Source organism: Oncorhynchus keta, chromosome 17, assembly GCF_023373465.1.
Source record: "Oncorhynchus keta strain PuntledgeMale-10-30-2019 chromosome 17, Oket_V2, whole genome shotgun sequence".
NCBI lineage: Eukaryota > Metazoa > Chordata > Actinopteri > Salmoniformes > Salmonidae > Oncorhynchus > Oncorhynchus keta.
Window position 1 is genome coordinate 35,652,952 of NC_068437.1, and position 22,914 is coordinate 35,675,865.

Here is a 22,914-nt window from a genome sequence, read left to right on the forward strand (position 1 = left end):
AACTGCCTTTAATTAGAGCAACACCTGATTAGCGGCCAATTAAGCCAGAGCCTGTTAATTCTCCCCTACTTTAACAAGGATCAGAACGTAAACATGTGGCATGATGGCAGGCAGGCAGGCAGCCCACTCTCTCCTCTCCTGTTGGGGAAGTAAGAGAAGAGAGAAGACTGAGAGAACTAAAGAAGGGCTGTGAGAGAGACTGGTAGACAGTAGCTTGGCAGTGCTGAGTAGATGACTGACATGATTCAACTGTACTGCTGTTGAAGAGGGGCGTAATAATAAGGCTTTCTGTTGGACTGGAGTGTGCTATGGCACTGTTCTCTGGTGATGCCAGGAAGACATCTGAAGCCTGGTAGAGATACTGGTTAACAGGGCTGAGTAAATAAAAGCAGCAGTTTATTCATCTGTTTTTAAAGGTACAATATCAATAATATCACACTTTATAGTGGTGATGAGTATCAAGCTTACTGAGAAAATGCACATTCACATAGGACTGTCTTAGAAGTATTAGTTAAACTGTTAAACTGTAAATGTATGTATCACTTTCATCTAAATTCAACAAGTAGTGATCCCACTTTGTACACAAACAACCAAAATGTGTGACTTTCCACTAATTAATGTTGAATACTTGCGAACAGAACACTGCTGCCAAGCTGTATAAAAAATAGCTTTTTCAACATCAAAGCTTGGTCATACTCACCACATGAGGCTGCTATTGTAACATAAATATTTCCTTTACTACACAGAAAATCTTACTGAAAGTGTGCTCGGCAACAAACAACTACAAATAATAAATTGTTCCTTGCTTGACAAGAACCCTTTATCTCAGCATTGACACTTTTGGTCACTTTAATAATGTTTACATACTGTTTTACCCACTTTATATGTATATACAGTATTCTATTCAAGGCTTATCCTATATATCTACTCCTGTACACAACTTTTCTATTCATATACTGTCTATACACATACCATTATATTTGTGTGTATATACACTACCGTTCAAAGGTTTGGGCATAGAAATGTCCTTGTTTTTGAAAGAAAAGCACATTTTTGTCCATTAAAATAACATCAAATTGATCAGAAATACAGTGTAGATATTGTTAATGTTGTAAATGGCCATTTTAGCTGGAAACAGCAGATTTTTTATGGAATATCTACATAGGCGTACAGAGGCCCATTATCAACAAACATCACTCCTGTGTTCCAATGGCACATTATGTGAAGCATTTCGCTGCATCTGCGATAACATCTGCAAAATATGTGTGCACAACCAATGAAATTGGATTTGATTAGTCTAAATATTACATATTCTCAGAGTGCGTCTGTAAACATTCTCCAACGGTGTAGAAATCTCTGATACAGACACAGACTAGAAGCTCCTCTCCCTGGTGAACTGCTAGTGTGAACATGGACCCCTATCAGCTGTGTGCGCAGTCCAATCCCATTCTGCAGTCAGCTCAGTCTCTGAGCCTGAATCAGGTTACACGAATACTCCATCACTGTCCTGTGTCCTCTCTAATTCCTCCTCTCAGGGTACAGACATGTACCTCCTCAGCCCTCTCGCAATCTCTTCATCACTCTGGTCTTCATGACAACGCTGGTGACTCACGATGAACGAGCGCTGGGCGTACGGTACCTGGGAGGCGCCCCGCCACCCATCGGCAGCCTTCATGAGATCTGGCAGGATGTCCGGGACCACACACTGCTCCACCAGGAAGACCACAGGCAGAGCAACCAATAGCAGGGCCCAGCCCAGGGTAGCCAGCCAAAAGGAGGAGCCCAGGCATGTGAAGTCATCGCTGATCTCCACCCGGTGCTGGTAGGTGAAGAGGGACCAGCTGAGGAGGAAGAAGAATCCTAGAGAGAGACAGAGAGGGAGGAGAAGAGCGGGGTCAGTCAAGTTATCATCAGTAGATAGGAGTCTAAGGAGTCTAGACAGAGGAATCTGAGTGTTTACTGAAGGCAATACACAGGCAATCCATCGTCACTAATATACCTGTGTGGAAACACTCAACAAAACCTCCTCCAACATAAAATAGGAGTGAGCAGAGGAGAAACTAGATTAACATAAGCAGTGACAGGGAAGGGAAATCTTCTCTGAAAACATGTTTTGTATTGTATAAAGCAACATAGATCGATGCTTGCAGGACCTTACAGTGAAATGCTTACTTACAAGCCCTAACCAACAATGCAGTTAAAATATATATATACACTGTTCAAAAAAATAAAGGGAACACTAAAATAACACATCCTAGATCTGAATGAATGAAATATTCTTATTAAATACTTTTTTCTTTACATAGTTGAATGTGCTGACAACAAAATCACACTAAAATTATCAATGGAAATCAAATTTATCAACCCATGGAGGTCTGGATTTGGAGTCACACTCAAAATTAAAGTGGAAAACCACACTACAGGCTGATCCAACTTTGATATAATGTCCTTAAAACAAGTCAAAATGAGGCTCAGTAGTGTGTGTGGCCTCTACGTGCCTGTATGACCTCCCTACAACACCTGGGCATGCTCCTGATGAGGTGGTGGATGGTCTCCTGAGGGATCTCCTCCCAAACCTGGACTAAAGCATCCGCCAACTCCTGGACAGTCTGTGGTGCAATGTAGCGTTGGTGGATGGAGCGAGACATGATGTCCCAGATGTGCTCAATTGGATTCAGGTCTGGGGAACAGGCGGGCCAGTCCATAGCATCAATGCCTTCCTCTTGCAGGAACTGCTGACACACTCCAGCCACATGAGGTCTAGCATTGTCTTGCATTAGGAGGAACCCAGGGCCAACCGCACCAGCATATGGTCTCACAAGGGGTCTGATCTCATCTCGGTACCTAATGGCAGTCAGGCTACCTCTGGCGAGCACAGGGAGGGCTGTGCGGCCCCTTAAAGAAATGCCACCCCACACCATGACTGACCCACCGCCAAACCGGTCATGCTGGAGGATGTTGCAGGCAGCAGAACGTTCTCCACGGCATCTCCAGACTCTGTCACGTGCTCAGTGTGAACCTGCTTTCATCTGTGTAGAGCACAGGGCGCCAGTGGCGAATTTGCCAATCTTGGTGTTCTCTGGCAAATACGAAACGTCCTGCGCGGTGTTGGGCTGTAAGCACAACTCCCACCTGTGGACGTCGGGCCCTCATACCACCCTCATGGAGTCTGTTTTTGACCGTTTGAGCAGACACATCTACATTTGTGGCCTGCTGGAGGTAATTTTCAGGGCTCTGGCAGTGCTCCTCCTTGCACAAAGGTGGAGGTAGCGGTCCTGCTGCTGGGTTGTTGCCCTCCTACGGCCTCCTCCACATCTCCTGATGTACTGGCCTGTCTCCTGGTAGCACCTCCATGCTCTGGACACTACGCTGACAGACACAGCAAACCTTCTTGCCACAGCTCGCATTGATGTGCCACCCTGGATGAGCTGCACTACCTGAGCCACTTGTGTGGGTTGTAGACCCCATCTCATGTTACCACTAGAGTGAAAGCACCGCCAGCATTCAAAAGTGACCAAAATATCAGCCAGGAAGCATAGGGACTCAGAAGTGGTCCGTTGTCACCACCTGCAGAACCACTCCTTTATTGGGGGTGTCTTGCTAATTGCCTATAATTTCCACCTGTTGTCTATTCCATTTGCACAACAGCATGTGAAATTTATTGTCAATCAGTGTTGCTTCCTAAGTGGACAGTTTGATTTCACAGAAGTGTGATTGACTTGGAGTTACATTGTGTTGTTTAAGTGTTCCTTTTATTTTTTTGAGCAGTGTATATATATATATATATATATATATAAAATAAAATAAAAGTAACAATTAAAGAACAGCAGGAAAATAACAATAGCTAAGCTATATACAGGGGGTACCGGTACAGAGTCAATGTGCGGGGAAACCGGTTAGTCGAGATAATTGAGGTTTGTGGATAGAAGCTGTTTAGAAGCCTCTTGGACCAAGACTTGGCACTCCTGTACTGCTTGGCATGCGGTAGCAGAGAGAACAGTCTATGACTAAGGTGCCTGGAGTCGTTTACCATTTTTAGGGTCGTCCTCTGACACCGCCTGGTATAGAGGTCCCTGATGGCAGGAAGCTTGGCCCCAGTGATGTACTGGGCCGTACGCTCTACCCTCTGTAGCGCCTTGCGGTCGGAGGCTGAGCAGTTGCCATACCAGGCTGTGATGCAACCTGTAGAACCTTTTGAGGATCTGAGGACCCATGCCAAATCTTTTCAGTCTCCTGAGGGGGAACAGGTTTTGTCGTGCCCTCTTCATGACTGTCTTGGTGTGCTTGGACCATGTTAGTTTCTTGATGACATCAAGGAACTTGAAGCTCTCAAACTGCTTCACTACAGCCCCGTCGATGAGAATTGAGGGAGAGGTTGTTGTCCTGGCACCACACGGCCAGGTCTCTGACCTCCTCCCTATAGGCTGTCTCATCATTGTCTGTGATCAGGCCACCCACTGTTGTGTCATCGGCAAACTTAATGATGGTGTTGGAGTTGTGCCTGGCCGTGCAGTCATGAGTGAACAGGGAGTACAGGAGGGGACTAAGCAAGCACCCCTGAGGGGACGCCATGTTGAGGATCAGCGTAGCGGATGTGTTGTTCCCTACCCTTACCACCTGGGGGCGGCCCGTCAGGAAGTCCAGGATCCAGTTGCAGAGGGAGGTGTTTAGTCCCAGGGTCCTTAGCTTAGTGATGAGCTTTGAGGGCACTATGGTGTTGAACGCTGAGCTGTCGTCAATGAATGGCATTCTCATATAGATGCTCCTTTTGTCCAGGTGGGAAAGGGCAGTGTGGAGTACAATAGAGATTGCATCATCTGTGGATCTGTTAGGGTGGTATGCAAATTGGGGTAGGTCTAAGGTTTCTGGGATAATGGTGTTGATGTGAGCCATGACCAACCTTTCAAAGCACTTCATGGCTACAGACGTGAGTGCTACGGGTCGTTAGTCATTTAGGCAAGTTACCTTAGTGTTCTTGGGCACAGGGACTATGGTGGTCTGCTTGAAACAAGTTGGTATTACAGACTCATACAGGGAAAGGTTGAAAATGTCAGTGAAGACACTTGCCAGTTGGTCAGCGCAGAGTACATGTCCTGGTAATCCGTCAGGCCCTGCGGCCTTGTGAATGTTGACCTGTTTAAATGTCTTACTCACATCGGCTGCGGAGACCATGATCACACAGTCGTCCGGAACAGCTGATGCTCCCAAGCGACCATAGAAGTAATTTAGCTCATCTGCTAGGCTCGTGTCACTGGGCAGCTCTTGGCTGTGCTTCCCTTTGTAGTCTGTAATAGTTTGCAAGCCCTGCCACATCCGACGAGCGTCGGTGCCGGTGTAGTACGATTCGATCTCATTCCTGTATTGAAGCATTGCCTGTTTGATGGTTCGTTGGAGGGCATAGCAGGATTTCTTCTAAGCTTCCGGGTTAGAGTCCCACTCCTGGTAAGTGGCAGCTCTACTCTTTAGCTCAGTGCGGATGTTGCCTGTAATCCATGGCTTTAGGTTGGGGTATGTACCTACAGTCACTGTGGGGACGATGTCATCGATACACTTATTGATGAAGCCAGTGACTGAGGTGGTGTACTCCTCAGTGCCATCGGAAGAATCCCGGAACATATTCCAGTCTGTGCAAAACAGTCCTGTAGCTTAGCATCTGCTTCATCTGACCACTTTTTTATAGACCGAGTCACTGGTGATTCCTGCTTCAATTTTTGCCTATTAGCAGGAATCAGGAGGATAGATTATGGTCAGATTTGCAAATGGAGGGTGAGGGAAAGCATTGTACATGTCTCTGTGTGTGGAGTAAAGGTGGTCTAGAGTGTTTTTCTCTATGGTTGCACATTTGACATGCTGGTGGAAATTTAGTAAAACTGATTTAAAAGCCCCTGTTCCAATACTTTACACATGCACCCTTTCTTCCTTTCAGGCCTGCGCCCTGGACCCATACTGACCTGTGGGTCCCAGAGTGAGGAGCAGCAAGACGGTGGGGTAGAGGGCCTGGCCTGCCATGAGGAGGGAGCGGGTGTTGGAGTAAGAGCGCACTGTCTGGGATGTCCAGCAGAGGGCGAACACGAGGCACAGAGCCCCTGAATTCACAGCCATGAGGAATGACAGCACCCCAAACACTTGCTCTGCCTCCAGGGCTGAAGACACACACACACAGTGGTTATAATATGTAAACAGTGACACATGATTTTACAGTGACTTGTAATAATTTCTGCTTCGGACAGTGTTTCTAAGTTATGTGTACATTGAACTCTTCTTCCTCTCCGCAGTGAACTAGAGTTCATGTTTAAACCTGTCTACATCTGCAGGCTATATTCAAGTCCAACATAGAAGAGAGAGCAATAACAGCCGGCTATGTCACTTCTGAAAAACTCTTCAAGATCCCAATAATGATTCCAAACGGAGACGAATACAAGGGCCATTGTCAACGTCAATACAATGACAATACACAATGGCATGTATTGTCAAATTAACTGCTGATCTATCATTCTAACATTGTCCATCTTTGATGTCATACTAAACAGAGAACAACAGTGAGAGGCCATTGATTTAATCAGATACCCTTGCTGCCACAAAACCACACTGAACAGCGAACCTAACAAACCTGTCAGGCCTTAAAAGTTCATCAATAGAAGAAAAGCCTCCACACAGCATACGTCACTGCCGTTAATATACATTTAATGGGTGCAGGAATATAGCAGGGGAGCAGCATGTACTGTATGCAAAGCTTTTCTATCTTTAACATCAGTTTTTCCTTTACCCCAGCACTGGTGGAGGAATTTGGGATGTGTATATTACCTGTTGTACACCCTCTTCAGCCCTAAAAGTTTAACGTGACCCTCCCATCTCCCTCTCCTCCTGTTCTCTGAGAATGGGAATGATTGGTTCAGGAGCAAGTTCATACCTGTTCACATTACTGGGATTCTGAGGGAAAACTCCACAGTGCCAAAGGCAGGCAGCCAACCTTAAGTGGAACTAAAATGTTCAACAACACTCACAGTTAAGCCACTCCTTGTACGTCTGCTACCTTTAGCATTCCATTAGGTGCAACCACACACTTTGAATTAACAACCAGGTCTCTGATATTTATCTCAATAAGAATAACCTGGTAAAATAAAGGTAAAATAAATGAACAGATGGCATTACCGTGATTAATTTAAAACATTATAAATTAAATTGTATAAACATGTCACTGATGTTAATACACCCTACATACACAGGAGTAATAAGCATTTCTCATTCTGAGTCAAACAGAGCGAAAGTTGATGCTGATGGTCAATGTAGCTTCTTGACTCACCGTTAAAGATGATGTCCCCAGTCTGGTCACCATCACTGTCTGTGTTGGTGCTGTTGTTGCCTATAGACCACAGTCCCTGGTCATTGAGCCAGCGAGGGGTCCAAACAGAGTAGGCCACACACAGACACCCTGCCAGCCCCACACATGACTCAGCCAACCTGAACTGACTCACTGAGTCTCCCACCTCTAACACCTTCATACTGACAGACTGAGAGGGCTGAGAGAAAAGAGAATGAGACAGGGAGACGGGAGGAGAGCAGGGAGGGGGAGAGAAGGGGTGTTGTGGCAAGACAGAGGGTGGAGCATTCACAGGTAAATCTACTACAGTATCAATCTGTTTCAAAACGTTCATCCTTATCAGTAACAGTTCAAAGTTTAAAAGGTATATAAAAGAGAAATTCAATTGGCGCCATAAATCAACAGAGCAATGTAGAGTGAATCAGCTACATGACATTAGCAACAGACAGATTGTATAGTACATTTTCATCTGACCTTTAATTTTGTTTTGTTGATACGGAGGATCAGACAATCTTGTTATGTTGAACTCTGTCTGAACTGTGGACTCCTGAATGCTGGATAGAGTGTGCGATGAAGCTTTGTATAAATCTTCCCAGCATGAGGAGAGCAGGAGCAGGTCAGATGCGTGATGGACTACTGTACAATGAGTTCACTGCCATCAAACACTCAGATACAGTGACTCACACTACCAGTGTAACAGTCTGGAACACACACATAGTGGTGGAATATGACACTAAATATTTTCCTCTGTGTTGCTCTCCGCCTCCCCACTACAGTGGAAACCCCCCACTCAGTGTTTGAGTTCCCTCGGCATCTCTTGGCTGTGACACAAAGGCTCATGATGTTTGGAAAGTGAAAACAGCTCTCTCTCCCTCTACCATATCCACCGTGGTAGTGAAAGGACAATAATCAAACAACCTCTTATTTTTTTACTGCATTTATATCTGTTTTGAAGGGTGAGGACACTTTTAAAGCTTGGTCCCTGTTCCCTCACTCTGCAGGTGTGTACAAAGGACAGGTTATCATCATGGGGGGAATACCCACCCCCACACACACACACACACATTAACACACACAAACACTTCATGTTTCACACCTCGCCCACAAGAGTTAGTAACATGATGCTTTTACCAGATCACAATCAACCACAAGCTCCCACTGAGCCATGACATTATAGATTTCATGTGTTGGTGAACAGGGGTTTGTATGTGTATGTGTGTGTGTGAACTCAGGAAAGGGAACTGCACTATCTCACACACACTGGGTACCCCCACACAAATTAAGACATCCAGCTTCCTTTTCTAGCCCCCAGCTAGAGCAGGGTCATCTTGGAAAAACCCCACCTGCCCAGAGCCAAACTGTCAACAACAGCCTATGCAACATTTATTGGTCAATTACTATGTATCAAAAGGCAGGCAAAAACAGATTATGTTGTGTCCTTGGAATATCTACAGTAACAAAAACAGGCAACATTATACTTCAATAATTTGGGTTTCAAAAGGAGTTTCACTTCATTGATTTACCAACTAAAAAATGTAGTATAACTGCAGTATTTAGGCTTTCACTAGAATTGATTTGGAAAACCACATACGGTACTTCTCCACAAGTGGTAAAAATAAGGCTTTTATTGAACGTTGACCAATTTATCAACATTAAGACTTAGTGAAATATTCAGAACCATTTACTGTACATATGTATACAGTATGAACAACAACTGTATTAAAAGCTCATGAATGGTACTATAGATGACAACGTCATAAACATATAACCATATTCAAGGTTAATCATTAAAGTGGATTACAGAACAAAAGTACAACCAGAAAACGAGTTATAACTAAAGTATAAAATGTATTTGACAGAGACTTAAACTTAACTCTGTATATTTGTTTGAGTCAACATTGGCATTCAATGAACAGAACTGCAGAGATTACAGCACAGCCTGATACACTGACTTCTGGCTGAAATAATGAAGAACAGCTCTCATAACAACAAAAAATTAAGACATTCTGATGTGGACAAACTGGGGAACCTTTGTCGCCTATCCTGACTGATGTCTTTTCTTGCCTCCTGTCCTTTCCTTCCACCTCCCCTCTCCTCTAACCATCCCCTCCTCTTCATCCTCTCTATCCCCTCTTCTCCTCTCCATCCCCTCCTTTCCTCTCCATCCCCTCCTCTTCATCCTCTCTATCCCCTCTTCTCCTCTCCATCCCCTCCTTTCCTCTCCATCCCCTCCTTTCCTCTCCATCCCCTCCATCCCCTCCATCCACTCCTCTCCTCTACTTTCTGGCTCTGTCCAGCAGGTCTTTGAACACATCCAGAAGCTCTGGGTCCTCCCCAGCAGACAGTTCCGGAGTGTTCTTCTCAAGCCAATCAGAGGTGTGGATCTGTTGCCTCAGGGCACCAATCAGGGAGTCCAGACTTTCTGCGGGGTGGGACGTCTGGCAGTCAAGCAAGATCAAATCTTCACTGACCAATGGGATGGCATCAGGGATGTTATTATCCTTCTCCTCTGGCTCTTCTGATGATCTGTTCTTGGACAAGGATGTTGACTTAACAGCAAGAGGTTTTTGTGCGTCTGTTGTGTCCCCCTGTGTTGTCTTCTCTGTCCCTTTCTCCTCTGTGGCCTCGTTGGTTGTGCCCGTGTCAAGGGTGGATGTGACCCCATCTATCTCCTCCAAGGCCCTCCTGATCCTCTGCATGCCTACAACAACCACATATAACACAATCTCTTTGATTTAGTTTTCATGTCATTGTATGACTTCACATACTGAGATGAAGAGATGGGAATTAGAGGAAAACAGGATAGAAGAGAGAAGAGGGCGAAAAGGGAGGAGGAAAAAATATCAACATCTCCCTATATTTGTTTTCCTCCCCCACTATCATGAGAAGAGAAAAGCATCTGAATGTACCGAGCGTAAGGTGTTGCTGTCGGTCTGTGAAGACAATGCGGAACCAGCCAGGAGTGGAGCAATGGAAGGCTTGGCCACAGCTCAGCACCACCTTGTGTCTGAGGAAACACCTCCACAGGGACAGTTCCTCCACAAATGACGGCTCATACAGGTACTGACCAAGAGAGAGAGAAAGAAAGAAAGAGAGATAAATAAAGAGAGAGAGAGGAGGAACCATGTCAGGAAGAACCAAAACAGCAGCTCCACACCATGCAGTAAACCCCAATCTGTTTCAGTATTCTTACCTTCCTGAGGTCAGCCCAGATGTAGAAGCCAGCAGGCCGGTGGAGGTAGGGGACTCCCAGGCTCTGTAGCTCCCCTGTCATGTACCTGTGAGCTGCCTGCATTCTCAGCCTGTTCTCTGGAAGAAACTTCCCATTGATCCAATCTACAGAGTAGAACACAGGTAGATTGAACTCCCTACTTGGATGGTATGTCCTCTCATCTAGTGTGTGTGTGTGTACCTTTGTCCTGGAGCAGGATTGCCATCTGGTGCTGTATGGGACCAGGGACACCATGGAACATCCCCAGTTTATCTAGAGCTTCCACCAAGTCCCTGTTATCAGTGTACACAGTGCCCACACGCACTCCTGCCATCGCAAAGTCCTGCACAGGGACAACACACAGGAGACAGGGGACAATCTAACAGGATGAACACATAACCCCCAAATAGTCCCCACAACAACATGTACGTACAAACACATTCAGACACATGCATATGCACGCACACACACCCTCACTTTAAACTCTTACCTTGCTCATCCCCCACATCACATGTGTTCTCTGGGGGTCCGGCAGGCTGTAAGCACACCATTGTTAAAGTACGCTACCGTTAAAAAGTTTGGGTCACTTAGAAATATCCTTGTTTTTGAAAGAAAAACACTTTTTTGTCCATTAAAATAACATAAAATTGATCAGAAATAGAGTGCAGATATTGTTAATGTTGTAAATGACTATTGTAGCTGGAAATAGCCGATTTTTAATGGAATATCTACATAGGCGTACAGAGGCCCATTATCAGCAACTATCACTCCTGTGTTTCAATGGCACGTTGTGATAGCTAATCCAAGTTTATCTTTTTAAAAGGCTAATTGATCATCAGAAAACCCTTTTGCAATTATGTTAGCACAGCTGAAAACTATTGAAAAATACATATCTCAGACTGGCCAATAAAAAGAAAAGATTAAGATGGGCAAAAGAACATAGACACTGGACAGAGGAACTCTGCCTAGAAGGACAGCATCCCTGATCACTGTTGACGTTGAGACTGGTGTTTTGCGGGTACTATTTAATGAAGCTTCCAGTTGAGGATTGTATGAGATCTTCAGTTTCTTGGCAATTTCTCGCATGGAATAGCCTTCATTTCTCAGAACAAGAATAGACTGACGAGTTTCAGAAGAAAGTTATTTGTTTCTGGCCATTTTGAGCCTGTAATCAAACCCACAAATGCTGATGCTCCAGATACTAATCAACTAATCTAAAGAAGGACAGTTTTATTGCTTCTTTAATCAGAACAATAGTTTTCGCTGTGCTAACATAATTGCAAATGGGTTTTCTAATGATCAATTAGGCTTTTAAAATGATAAACTTGGATAAGCTAGCACAACGTGCCATTGGAACACAGGAGTGATGGTTGCTGATAATGGGCCTCTGTACACCTATGTAGATATTCCATTAGAAATCTGTTTCCAGCTAAAATAGTCATTTACAACCTTAACAATGACTACACTGTATTTCTGATCAATTTGATGTTATTTTAATGGACAAAAATAGTGCTTTTCTTTAAAAAACAAGGGCATTTCTAAGTGTCCCCAAACTTTTGAACGGTAGTGTACATTTAATAGGCAGAGTTTGTGTGCGTGTGTGCATCATACCTGTCCATGCTGAGGACGCTGTGGAAGGTTACTGTGTCTTCAAACACTGTCAGCATGTACACCTCATCTACAATGGCGTGCAACTTATGCCTTAGGCAGGGTGAAGGAATGGAGAAAACAGAGAGGAAAAGATAAATCATTTATCATGAATTTCTATTGCACTGTTTTATGATGTATACTGTTCTTTAACATAAAGGCAATACAAGCAGGCAGTAAAAGGCCTCTATCAGTAGGCAGCCGGAGGGAGCAGCGCATTGTACAAACGGGCTGGTTTATGGTTACTACAGCTCAGTGCAGCTCAATGCATAGGGAGGTCTGTAGAGGGTGCTAATGCTGAGTGAACCACAGACTACAACCAATGGTTCTGGGAGAATCCTCAGCCCTTAGCTGCGCTTTAAAATACAACTACAGTCATAATACTCAGTGTTATGCGCAAGAGGGGAAAAAATACTGCACAATATGGAAATATGATATGAGGACAAAACTCACCTCTTGGCAAACTCCAGAAAGCCAGTCATCTCTTGAGGGGAGTAGACATCAGCCAGGGGGTTATGGGGGTTCACCAGGACCACGGCCCGCACATTCAACCCCTGACAGACAGGGCCACAACAAGGGACATTTACCCTTATGAAACATTCAAATACCTGTATCTTTCTTTTATCAATGGATAACTATTCTGTTTTTTGGGAGGGGGGTCAACCTCGCTAATCGCCTTCCTCATAGCTTCCTCCAGTTTGTCCACAGTGAGGTGGAACGGCCGACTGCCACTGCCACTAGGCTAAAAGCACACACAAAAAGCACTTCAGAAAATATATTGCCCAGAAAATGGAGCCATCAAATAACATTTACAACAATACAACACAGGGTGATATTATGGTATAGGGTGTATTACGTTTAGAAAGGAAACCTACCTCACAGTCGAGATGAACATGGAAGAGCTGAACACCGCTGTACAGATGCATATCCTCTGTGATCACTCCATAGAATGGAGTTGGAATGAGGATTGCATCTAACACACAGACACATTGTCAGGATAAACCTTAAATTCAACCACGGAAATCCATGAATTAAACACCATATCTTACACAGTTTGACAAGGCATGGATGATATTTAAAACTATAATATGTGAGACATAGGTGAAATGACTGGACATACTTGAGTCTACGGAGTTGAACTAACCTTCCGGGTCACAAAGCACTGCGGCTATGGATGAGAAGAGGGAGCCACAGCCATTCATCACCACAACCTGAACACACACACACACAAATAAAACACTAGCTTTATGAGTAAAAACATTCTTCATAATTGAACTATTCACGCCCATAGATGAATCCAGCAATCACAGCCTTATTCCCTAATGGCCAGGATTATACACTAGATTAGAGCCAGTATACAGTACTACTAAGGGCTGAGGCGAGCTCAGTTCACTCACATTGTCTGCTCTCAGTGGCCTGGGCGAACCACAGTAGTGGGACAGGAACCTGGACACCTCTTCTCTCAGACTAAAGAGGGGATATCATCACCATCATTATTAACATCCTCATCATCCTTATCTTTATCGCTGCTGTAATCAACATCTTTCTTGTATGTAATAAAAATGTTATTGAATTGAACTTCAATTATCTCTAACGAATACATGTACATTAACCATCCTTTTCCACATGACATATGAAGTCCTCATACAAGGTAATTGCTTACAAGCGGTGGCCTTTCCAGTCAGGATACTGCAGCAAGGCTGGGTCGATATGAAGCATGTCAGGCTGGGTCATCTGTGGCAGGAGGCAGGGGCACAAAAAGGGTTTTGATTTATGGACGGAGAGAGAATGGTTACATTCCATTGGAGTGTAATGCAATATAGTTACAGTAAGTACAGAACCACATTCTCCAACAGACACATCACTAGCTATAAATAATGTATCATTCTGATTGACAAAGTCAGTGATTAGCAATGTGGAGCAACCACATGAACCACTCTCCCTCCCCTATTTTCTCCTGTTTCTTCCCCCTCTCTCACCCGTTTGTGCAGCAGATCATAGCACAGCTTGTTCTCACTGGTGCCCATGTTGATGATGCCCTGGAGATGAGAGACATCGAAATCTATCAATCTATCTTTCAGTCAATCTATTAATTGTTATCTGTCTTGCACTTTTTACAGAAACATTTGCCACAAAGTGACATGACAAGTGGTATGACACCACACACAGGTCTGGAACGACTGTTCTCAACATGCGTAGCAGCATCAGTGTTGGAGACTCACATTGGGGTTGTCAGTGTGCTGGTATTTGTCAGCGTGGTACTGGGTGTAGCCCTCCTGTAGAATGCCCTGGTGCTGTCTAATGGAGTTGCCACGGCGGGACAGGTACACACTGTGGCCAGGGGTCTCTGCACCACTTAGTGTGGCCAGTATGCTCTCAGGTTTAGTGGGGCAACGGGCTGGGATGGATGGTGGTGGTTCTGTAGTTGGGGCAGGACAGCCAAATGGGACAGACGAAGTAGCTGGGGCAGATAGGGCGTTAAGTATAGCGGTATGTCCAGAAGTGGCAGAGGGTACAGTTGAGTCAGTAGAAAAAGTAGGAGCAAACGGTGGAGAAGTAGGGGCAGTCTGTCTAACAGCGGCCAGGGCCCCAGTGAACATGCTGAACAGACGGAGCTCATGCTGTCTCTCCTGCTCCGCCCTCCTCTCCTCCTTCTGCTCCCGCCTCTCCTCCGCCTGCGCCTCCCTCTCCAGCCGTGCCTCCTCCAGGGAGATGAGCCGCTCCTCAGCAGACCGCTGCCAGCTTAGGAAGCTGACCAGGGCCTCGTCCAGGGGCCCCCGGCCCCCACATCCACCCCCTCCTCCCCCACCAGCCCCTCTACCTGCACGCCGACGCTTCCTCTGCCTCACAGGGGCTGCAGGTCGGGAACCCTCTGGGTCACGCTGGTTCCCTGTGTCCCGGCCATCAGGACCAGCAATGGAGGCCCCTGTGCCTGAGGACCCAGCCTGGTTCTGATCACTGAAACCTGAAGACGGAAAGAGAGAGAGGAGAGAAGAGGGAAGAAGGGATAATAGATCACAAAAACGTATTTTGCTTATTAAATCCATACTTACACGTACATTTGTCTCTGAACTACAATATTTGGGATTTGGGATCAAATGTCTCATGAGTCAACAGTACAGAATGTCACCTTTTATTTGAGGGTATTTTCTCCTTCAAAACTCGAGGAGAACATCAGCTGGGCCCGTATGAAGATTAAACCATCCAAGTCACGCAGCATCTCGATTGTGAAGGGAGTACTCTCTGACCTGAAATTCTTCATCGGAGATGACCAAATCCCAACAGTGTCTGAGCAGCCGGTAAAAAGCCTTGGAAGGTGGTATGATGCAAGCCTGAAGGATAAAGACCAGGTGCAACAGCTGCACAAAGACATCAGTAGTAGCCTACAGTCCATCGACAACACCCAGCTACCTGGAAAGTTAAAGGCCTGGTGTCTGCAGTTTGGTCTCCTACCCCGGGTGTTGTGGCCCTTAGCACTGTATGAGGTTCCAATCTCAACAGTGGAGAAGATGGAAAGAGGAGTCACAGGCTACTTAAAGAAGTGGCTCGGAGTTCCACGATGCCTTACCACCATAGGCCTCTATGGAGATGGTGTCCTCAAGCTGCCCCTCACCAGTCTAACAGAGGAATTCAAGTGTGCAAAAACCAGGCTCCAGATGACACTGAATGAATCTCAAGACCCAGTGGTGAGCAACAACGCGCCGACCTTGGCAACTGGGCGCAAATGGAGGCCAGGAAAAGCAGTCCAGGAGGCAACAGCAGCCCTCAGACATGCTGACATTGTGGGTCATGTTCAGCAAGGGAGAGGAGGCCTTGGGCTAACTAGCCGTGCTGCTTGGAGTAAGGCCACTGCACCAGAGCGGCGGAAGATGGTAGTGCAGGAAGTACGCCATCAGGAGGAGGCTGCAAGGTGGGCCAAGGCAGTCTCTCTTGCCAAACAGGGACAGTGGACTCGATGGGACAGTGTGGAGAAGAGGAAGATCAGCTGGAAGGATCTGTGGGCCATGGAAGCGAGGCGGTTGAGCTTTTCCATCAGAGCAACATATGACGTCCTTCCAACACCAGTTAATCTTCACCAATGGTATGGTGAAGATCCGGACTGTGCCCTCTGTTCCATGCCAGCCAACCTCAGGCACATTCTCACAGGGTGTAAAACAAGCCTCACCCAAGGACGCTACACTTGGCGTCACAACCAAGTCCTTAAAAACCTTGCGTCCGCCCTGGAGGACAAGCGAGCTGCCACCAACTCCCTACCACCCACAGCAGCATCACACTCCTTACGGACAAACTTTGTCCGCGAAGGGGCTAAACCACCGAAGAGCGGCTCTACACCATTAGAGCGAGACCAGCTGCGCTTGGCCCGCGACTGGAAAATGCTAGCTGACATTGGCCGGCAACTTGTGTTTCCTCCGGAGATCGCAACCACCACCCTAAGACCTGACATGGTGCTCTGGTCCCGTTCACTCAATAAGGTCTTCATCATTGAGCTCACAGTACCCTGGGAAAACTCAGTAGATGAGGCTTATGAGCGAAAACATCTGCGCTATGCTGATCTAGCTGCCGAAGCACGGCATCATGGCTGGAACACAGAAGTCCGACCAGTGGAGGTGGGCTGCAGAGGTTTTGTGGCAACATCTACAACCAGACTGCTTAGAGACCTGGGAATTAAGGGCCAGAGACAGCGTTCGGCAATCAAAGCTGTATCAGAGGCGGCAGAAGGCAGCAGTCAGTGAGAGGGCCAGGAGGTATGCGGTCAACAATGCTTGACTCAGGGAGGAGGACGCCCCTGCCATGCATAGTCCCATGGGATGTTGGCTATCAACAACAAGGCAACTCCTATGACTAATTGGGAATGGGACGCAAGCGTAGGATTGATCACCCTGTCGCTGGCCGCCTTTGGGGAGGGTGTATAGTGTGAAAGGCCGAAACACCCTAGGAACCAAAGGTACACTACTGACGATGCGCTCCCAAAATTGCACCACGCTCACTGTTCATTAACTCTTGGAAGTGCTTGCACAAAGGATAGTAACATCTCATCCTGTGTTCTTGGAATCATACATATCTATTTCAGTTTAGAAATTTGAAGGTGTCATAAGTATCTAGACAAATTCAGTTACATGTGTATTAAAGTAGTCCAAAGTTTAGTATGTGGTCCCAGTATGTGGTCCCATATTCCTTGGGACTCTTCAAGCTTGGGACTCTTTTGTCATTTTGGAGTCACTTTTATTTATATTGAATAATCCTGAAGGAATCCTGAATAATGATGAGTGAGAAAGTTACAGAGGAACAAAGATCATAACTCCTAAAAAATGCTGTTATTGTAGCCTCATGGTGAGAGGTTGGCATGATCTATGTGTCTAACTTTCTCACTCATCATTATTATTCACAATTCATTCACGATTATACATAATCATGGTAGCATCCACATTAATGTAGAAGTGTTCAGAGACATGTTCTATTCTTATGTACAATAAAAATGGGTCCAAAATTACACAAATATATTATTCATCCATTCAGTTCCTAAGATACAAAACTGCAAATGCAGTCACAAGCTTGATATAGTCATTGATTGCTAAGAATATGGGACCAGATACTAAACTTTTGACAACTTTAATACACTATAAGTGAATATGTCCGAATACTTATGAAGAAAAAAAAATATATTCAAATGAGGGGACTAGATACATAAAGTGATTTTACTTCTAAACGGTAAAACAGATATGTATGAAGCAGTGGCAGTCGGTGCCGTTTAAGGTGATGGAGGACGATAATTTTTTTCATGAGCTTGGCCTTATTTCTATTATAGCATATTAGATGAATTTCATTCATATTCTATTCAACCAGCTTAATGTAACATCGATAGGTTTAGGCTACTACATGATACTCAAATTTTCCCTATACGCATCATGAGGTTGCTACAACCTAGCCTATGAACGAAAGTTTACAACGTAGGTGCACTGGTCGAGAGAAAAATTGGAGTAATCAAGGTGACAATACCGCCTTCAACACTCTTGACTGCATCTAGCTGATCTAGAGTGTAATAATTTGTCCAACAGTTGCAACCTAGAGTTTCTATTGGAAAAATTCAGTTATGTTTATTCCCGTTTCGTTCAAGAAACGTTATTCAACAGAATTGGCGGAATAAATAAACCCCTGATCACACAAGAGTTCCCTTTCATAACAGCCACATACAAACAGTGTAATTCCTTCTCGCATCGAAAGTGCTCTCCTCCTCTCACATTTTACCTTCGCTTGTGGACTTCAGTGCAAAACACATCAGCTATCTGTGACCAGGCGAAAAAACCTTTCCAAGCCAAAACTTTATATCATAAGTGCTAACAGCTCCACACAGCCTACATCGTTGTCACCATATTCGCTAACGTCATCGTCAACATAGCTACTAGAACTAACGCGTTAGTAAACCCACTAAAATAATACAGTACGGTGTACAGTCAGCAAGCTGTTTAGCAGTTACACTGGCAGGTACTGGTGGCAATAAATGAAAAAAATCTAAAGCTTACCTTGACTTATTAGAGTTCCATTGTTGGATAGCCATAGCCAGCTAGCCAACATAGCATCCCTCTCTGTTTGAGCCGGGTGTTTGAGTAGGCTAAGCTAGCTAGCTGCATTCGCTATCTGAGTGGAAGTGAAAACAAAATACAACAAAATATAGCTCTCCCTCTCGCTTCTCTTTCATTTTTGTTCTATTGTCTTTGTCAACTACTCACCACAGTATATGCACTGTAGTGCTGGCTAGCTAATGCTTTCAGTACTAGATTAATTCTCTGATCATTTGATAGGGTGGACAACATGCCAGTCCATGCTGACAGGTTGGAGGACATCCTCTGGAAGTTGTCGTAATTAACGTGTAAGTCAAGGGGTTAGAACCACTAGGCTCCTAGGTTTTATATTGAAGTCAATGTACCCAGAGGAGGATGGAAACTAGCTGTCCTCCGGCTACACCATAATGCGACCCTACAGAGTGCTGTTGAGGCTACTGTAGACCATCGTAAAACAGTGTGTTTTAATAAATTATTTGGGGATGTGAATATATTTAGTATTGGGAAAGGGGGATCCCTAATCAGTTGTCCAACTGAATGTATTGCACTGAAATGTGTCTTCCTCTGAATCAGAGAGGTGCGGGGGGCTGCCTTAATCGCCATCCACGTCTTCGGCACCTGGGAAACAGTGGGTTAAATACCTTGCTCAGGTGCAGAACAACAGATTACTACTGTGTCAGCTCGGGCATTCGATCCAGCAACCTTCCAGTTACTGGCCCAACACTCTAACCACTAGTCTACCTTTTGTTTTATCTAAAAAGGAGAATTTTTTTCATGAGTGCACTTTTTCATTTTCTTTTTTATTTACTGAGGTGGATAGGAGGACCTCCTCTGAAGAGCCTCCATTGGTATGAAAATACCCTCAAATAAAAGGTGACATTCTGTACTGTTGCCTCATAGAAAACATTTGATCTCAAATCCAAAATGCTGGAATATAGGGCCAAATCTTCACTGTACAAATAAATACATAGGCAGAGGAGTGTATGATTATCTGACCCTGCTGGTCATCTATGAACATTTGAACATCTTGGCCATGTTCTGTTATAATCTCCACCCGGCACAGCCAGAAGAGTACTGGCCACCCCTCATATCCTGGTTCCTCTCTAGGTTTCTTCCTAGGTTCCGGCCTTTCTAGGGAGTTATTCCTAGACACCGTGCTTCTACACCTGCATTGCTTGCTGTTTGGTGTTTTAGGCTGGGTTTCTGTACAGAAACTTTGTGACATCAGCTGATGTAAGAAGGACTTTATAAATAAATTGATTGATTGATTGATTAATTGATATGTGCACAAATCAAATTGTAATCATGTAGTGTGTTTTTGCAAGGACAAAGTTCAGTTCGAATTGCGCAATGATACAGTGTACCAAGTGTTGGGACTACAACATAATAGTTGTAACTCATACCCTCACTTTTAATAAAAGTACCGAATGAATATCCATGCAAAATTATACAGGGCAAGAGGCATTTTTAGCCAACCTGAAGGAGAGAATCGCGCGCTCGTCGTGCGCTCTCCTCTCGCCATCTCGACCGGATCCTCTTGGTCCAGCCCGGCAGACTTCCCATCAGTGTCATGCTCATCTCCAGACCCGGTATGGTACAGTAGCTCTGGGGGCGCAGCATCGGAGTTCAGCAATCCGTCCTCGGACTCTGCATGCTCACATTTGATCTCAAGCAGCTCCCCTAGCCTGGGCGGATGACCAAACAAGAACCCGCCCGAGGCAGTGGAACCAAAGGCACCACCTGGCAGACCATGGATGTATGCGTCTGCCCCACTAGGCGGGCTCTGGAGGACTTGGTGGGCTATAACGGTACCGCCCAATGAGGAGTAGGATATGGCCGGTCGGTTCGTTAAGACCCGGTCCATAACGTCATAAAACTTCCACGACCTCCCGCCGCGTATCATCCTGTGGTTGTCCTTAATGCGGCGGTACTCCAGCTTCATCTTTTTTATCTTCTCCCTGCACTGGTCGCCAGTGCGATAGATACCGTTCTCCCGCAGGACGTCCGCTATTCGGTTAAATACATGTTGATTTCGGAGGCAACTTTCCAGCTCGAGTTGGACCGACTCATCTGACCACAGCTGGAGGAGTTCGGCCACCTCTGGGTCGGACCAGTTGCTGCCCCGCTCATACTTTCTACCGCGGAAGTCCATTCTAGACGCCACTTTGACAGATGACAGGTCTTCTGAGTTATATTTTCTATGGAAATCAAAACAAAACTCTGTTTTTTTCTCTCCAATCAAAGTAGTGATAGCCAAGCATTAGCCCGAGATTGGCTGAAGGCTAATAAACCTGCTAGTACAGGCTATCCTATACCCTATTATTTAGGCCTAACCTGAATTAGCTAATACATGATTTGTAGGCTAAAATTATTTAAATCGTATTATGAAGCATTCAACTAAAAGTAATAACAAAATCGGAGCCTACAACCTCAAAACTAAGGTTTGTTATGCTTACAGTACTGCCAAGCTTCAGTAGACCTACCACTGCTGTCAGCTGTGACAGTTCACGCGACACTTCTGTCTATCCCGGTCTAGACCGGTTCAAGCGTGCCACAAAAGGACTACGTGTTCTATTTTTGACACAGTTAGCAACAATGTCACATAAAATAATCAAATATGGGAAGCGTATCGTACAAATTCTACATCCGGGTTGACGGCACATGCGTGCTGTCCTTATTCCGGGATAACTTTGACCCGTGTTAACAGTTGAGCCACTAGGCTGGAAACGGGCTGGTTTATTTCGCTTGAACCCGGCTGCTTGTCATGGGGTTTGTGTGCGAGCAAGCGTGTCAGAATAAAAAGGATGGCTCTTTTGCACCATCTAGTAGTCAACCGTACAACATTGAACCGAACCAATTGTTTATGCATGAACGTATGGTATAAATCCGGAAGATGGCGGTCGTAGACAACAGTCTGTGGTTGCGCAAGGTGGCGGCGTTCCACTTGTGATCGAACGGTGACGTAGAGCTGTAGCACAGATACAGGGTTGCCATGTACATTGTTTTCTAGTAAATTGGGATACTTTTAAAACGATGACGCGTTGAAAATATATTGGTCGTGGTTTGCGGGTTATTGAGCTATTTCTAAGTTTCACCGCGGCCGCCATGGCATTTCTCAAAAAAAATCAGTCGAAGGTGGTTACATTAATTCGCACGGAGATGGTTAACTTTGCTAAAAGGAAACGTTATCGAGGGAAGTGATTTACGTATGCTCAGTTATTGTGTCTCGGGGGCTGCCTGAGTGGAAATGTGAAATGAGTGTGGTTCTTTTATGAAGAAAAGTCCTATATGAAACTGACATTAAATGTGGAGAATGATACATTTGCCTCTGTTGGCCATCAAGTAGTCTATTAATTGATATGCCATTGTAGTCTACTTTAGGCTACCATTTGATACAATAAATATTTTGAAGTGATGATATCACTGGTCATAGGCGGGGTCTTGTTTCCGAGGACGCATAAGCTCTCGACCTTCGCCTCTCCCGAGTCCGTTCGGGAGTCACAGCGATTGCATAAAACTTAACAACCAAAAACATAACGGAATGTGATGCCACCAAAACAATAAAAAATGGTCATTGTAAATAAATGTGCCCTTGTGTAGCCTACCTGGAGCTGGCAAAACAATTTAATAAATAGCCTATAACTTCAGTTTATTGTTGTTGTAAACATGTGTTGTTATGCAATTATTAATGGACATGTTTAGTAAATTAAATTAGAAGTCATCAAAGCTCTATCAAAATTCCCCATCAGTTGTTAGAATGCATTAGATTGATGGTAACAGTAGTAAGATTAGGCTAAAAATAAACATATTCAGTTCATATACAGTACCAGTCAAAAGTTAGGACACATTCATTCAAGGGTTTTTCTTTATTTCCACTATTTTCTACATTGTAGAATAATAGTGAAGACATCAAATCTATGAAATAACGTATATGGAATCATGTAGTAACCAAAAAAAGACATCAAAACTATGAAATAACACATATGTGATCATGTAGATTTTAGATATGGAATGGAATGGAATCATATAGATTTGGAATCATATAGATTTTAGATTCTTCAAAGTAGCCACCCCTTGCCTTGATGACAGCTTTTCACATTATTCTTGGTGCAGTACTCCATTGCTCTCCCTCCTGGTCAAATAGCCCTTACACAGCCTGGAGGTGGGGTTTGGGT

General features: G+C 44.8%; 2 protein-coding genes across 4 annotated transcripts; both read right to left on the minus strand.

Annotated features, from left to right (window-relative positions):
• Positions 1 to 379: 379 nt before the first annotated feature.
• Positions 380 to 7,960, minus strand: si:ch211-256a21.4 (uncharacterized). The gene is made up of 4 exons (XM_035789646.2): positions 7,796 to 7,960; positions 7,304 to 7,520; positions 5,952 to 6,143; positions 380 to 1,860 (listed from the first exon to the last, which is right to left on the minus strand). Exons 2-4 carry the CDS (start codon positions 7,500 to 7,502, stop codon positions 1,532 to 1,534), a joined length of 720 nt encoding a protein of 239 aa, XP_035645539.1. The 5' UTR covers positions 7,503 to 7,520; positions 7,796 to 7,960; the 3' UTR covers positions 380 to 1,531.
• A 971-nt stretch (positions 7,961 to 8,931) lies between these two features.
• Positions 8,932 to 22,190, minus strand: accs (1-aminocyclopropane-1-carboxylate synthase homolog (Arabidopsis)(non-functional)). 3 transcript variants are annotated; one of them, XM_035789648.2, is made up of 16 exons: positions 21,223 to 22,190; positions 20,216 to 20,937; positions 14,402 to 15,144; positions 14,159 to 14,218; positions 13,843 to 13,913; positions 13,577 to 13,646; positions 13,324 to 13,390; positions 13,055 to 13,152; positions 12,844 to 12,921; positions 12,633 to 12,733; positions 12,144 to 12,233; positions 11,023 to 11,068; positions 10,734 to 10,875; positions 10,515 to 10,657; positions 10,231 to 10,384; positions 8,932 to 10,022 (listed from the first exon to the last, which is right to left on the minus strand). In XM_035789648.2, the coding sequence occupies exons 2-16, from the start codon at positions 20,889 to 20,891 to the stop codon at positions 9,598 to 9,600; spliced, it is 2,964 nt and encodes a 987-aa protein (XP_035645541.1). In that variant the 5' UTR covers positions 20,892 to 20,937; positions 21,223 to 22,190; the 3' UTR covers positions 8,932 to 9,597. The 3 variants fall into 3 exon arrangements, with proteins under 3 accessions (XP_035645541.1, XP_035645540.1, XP_052321928.1); XM_035789647.2 differs by having other exon boundaries at positions 21,196 to 22,190; XM_052465968.1 differs by having other exon boundaries at positions 20,216 to 22,189.
• Between the last annotated feature and the right edge of the window lie 724 nt (positions 22,191 to 22,914).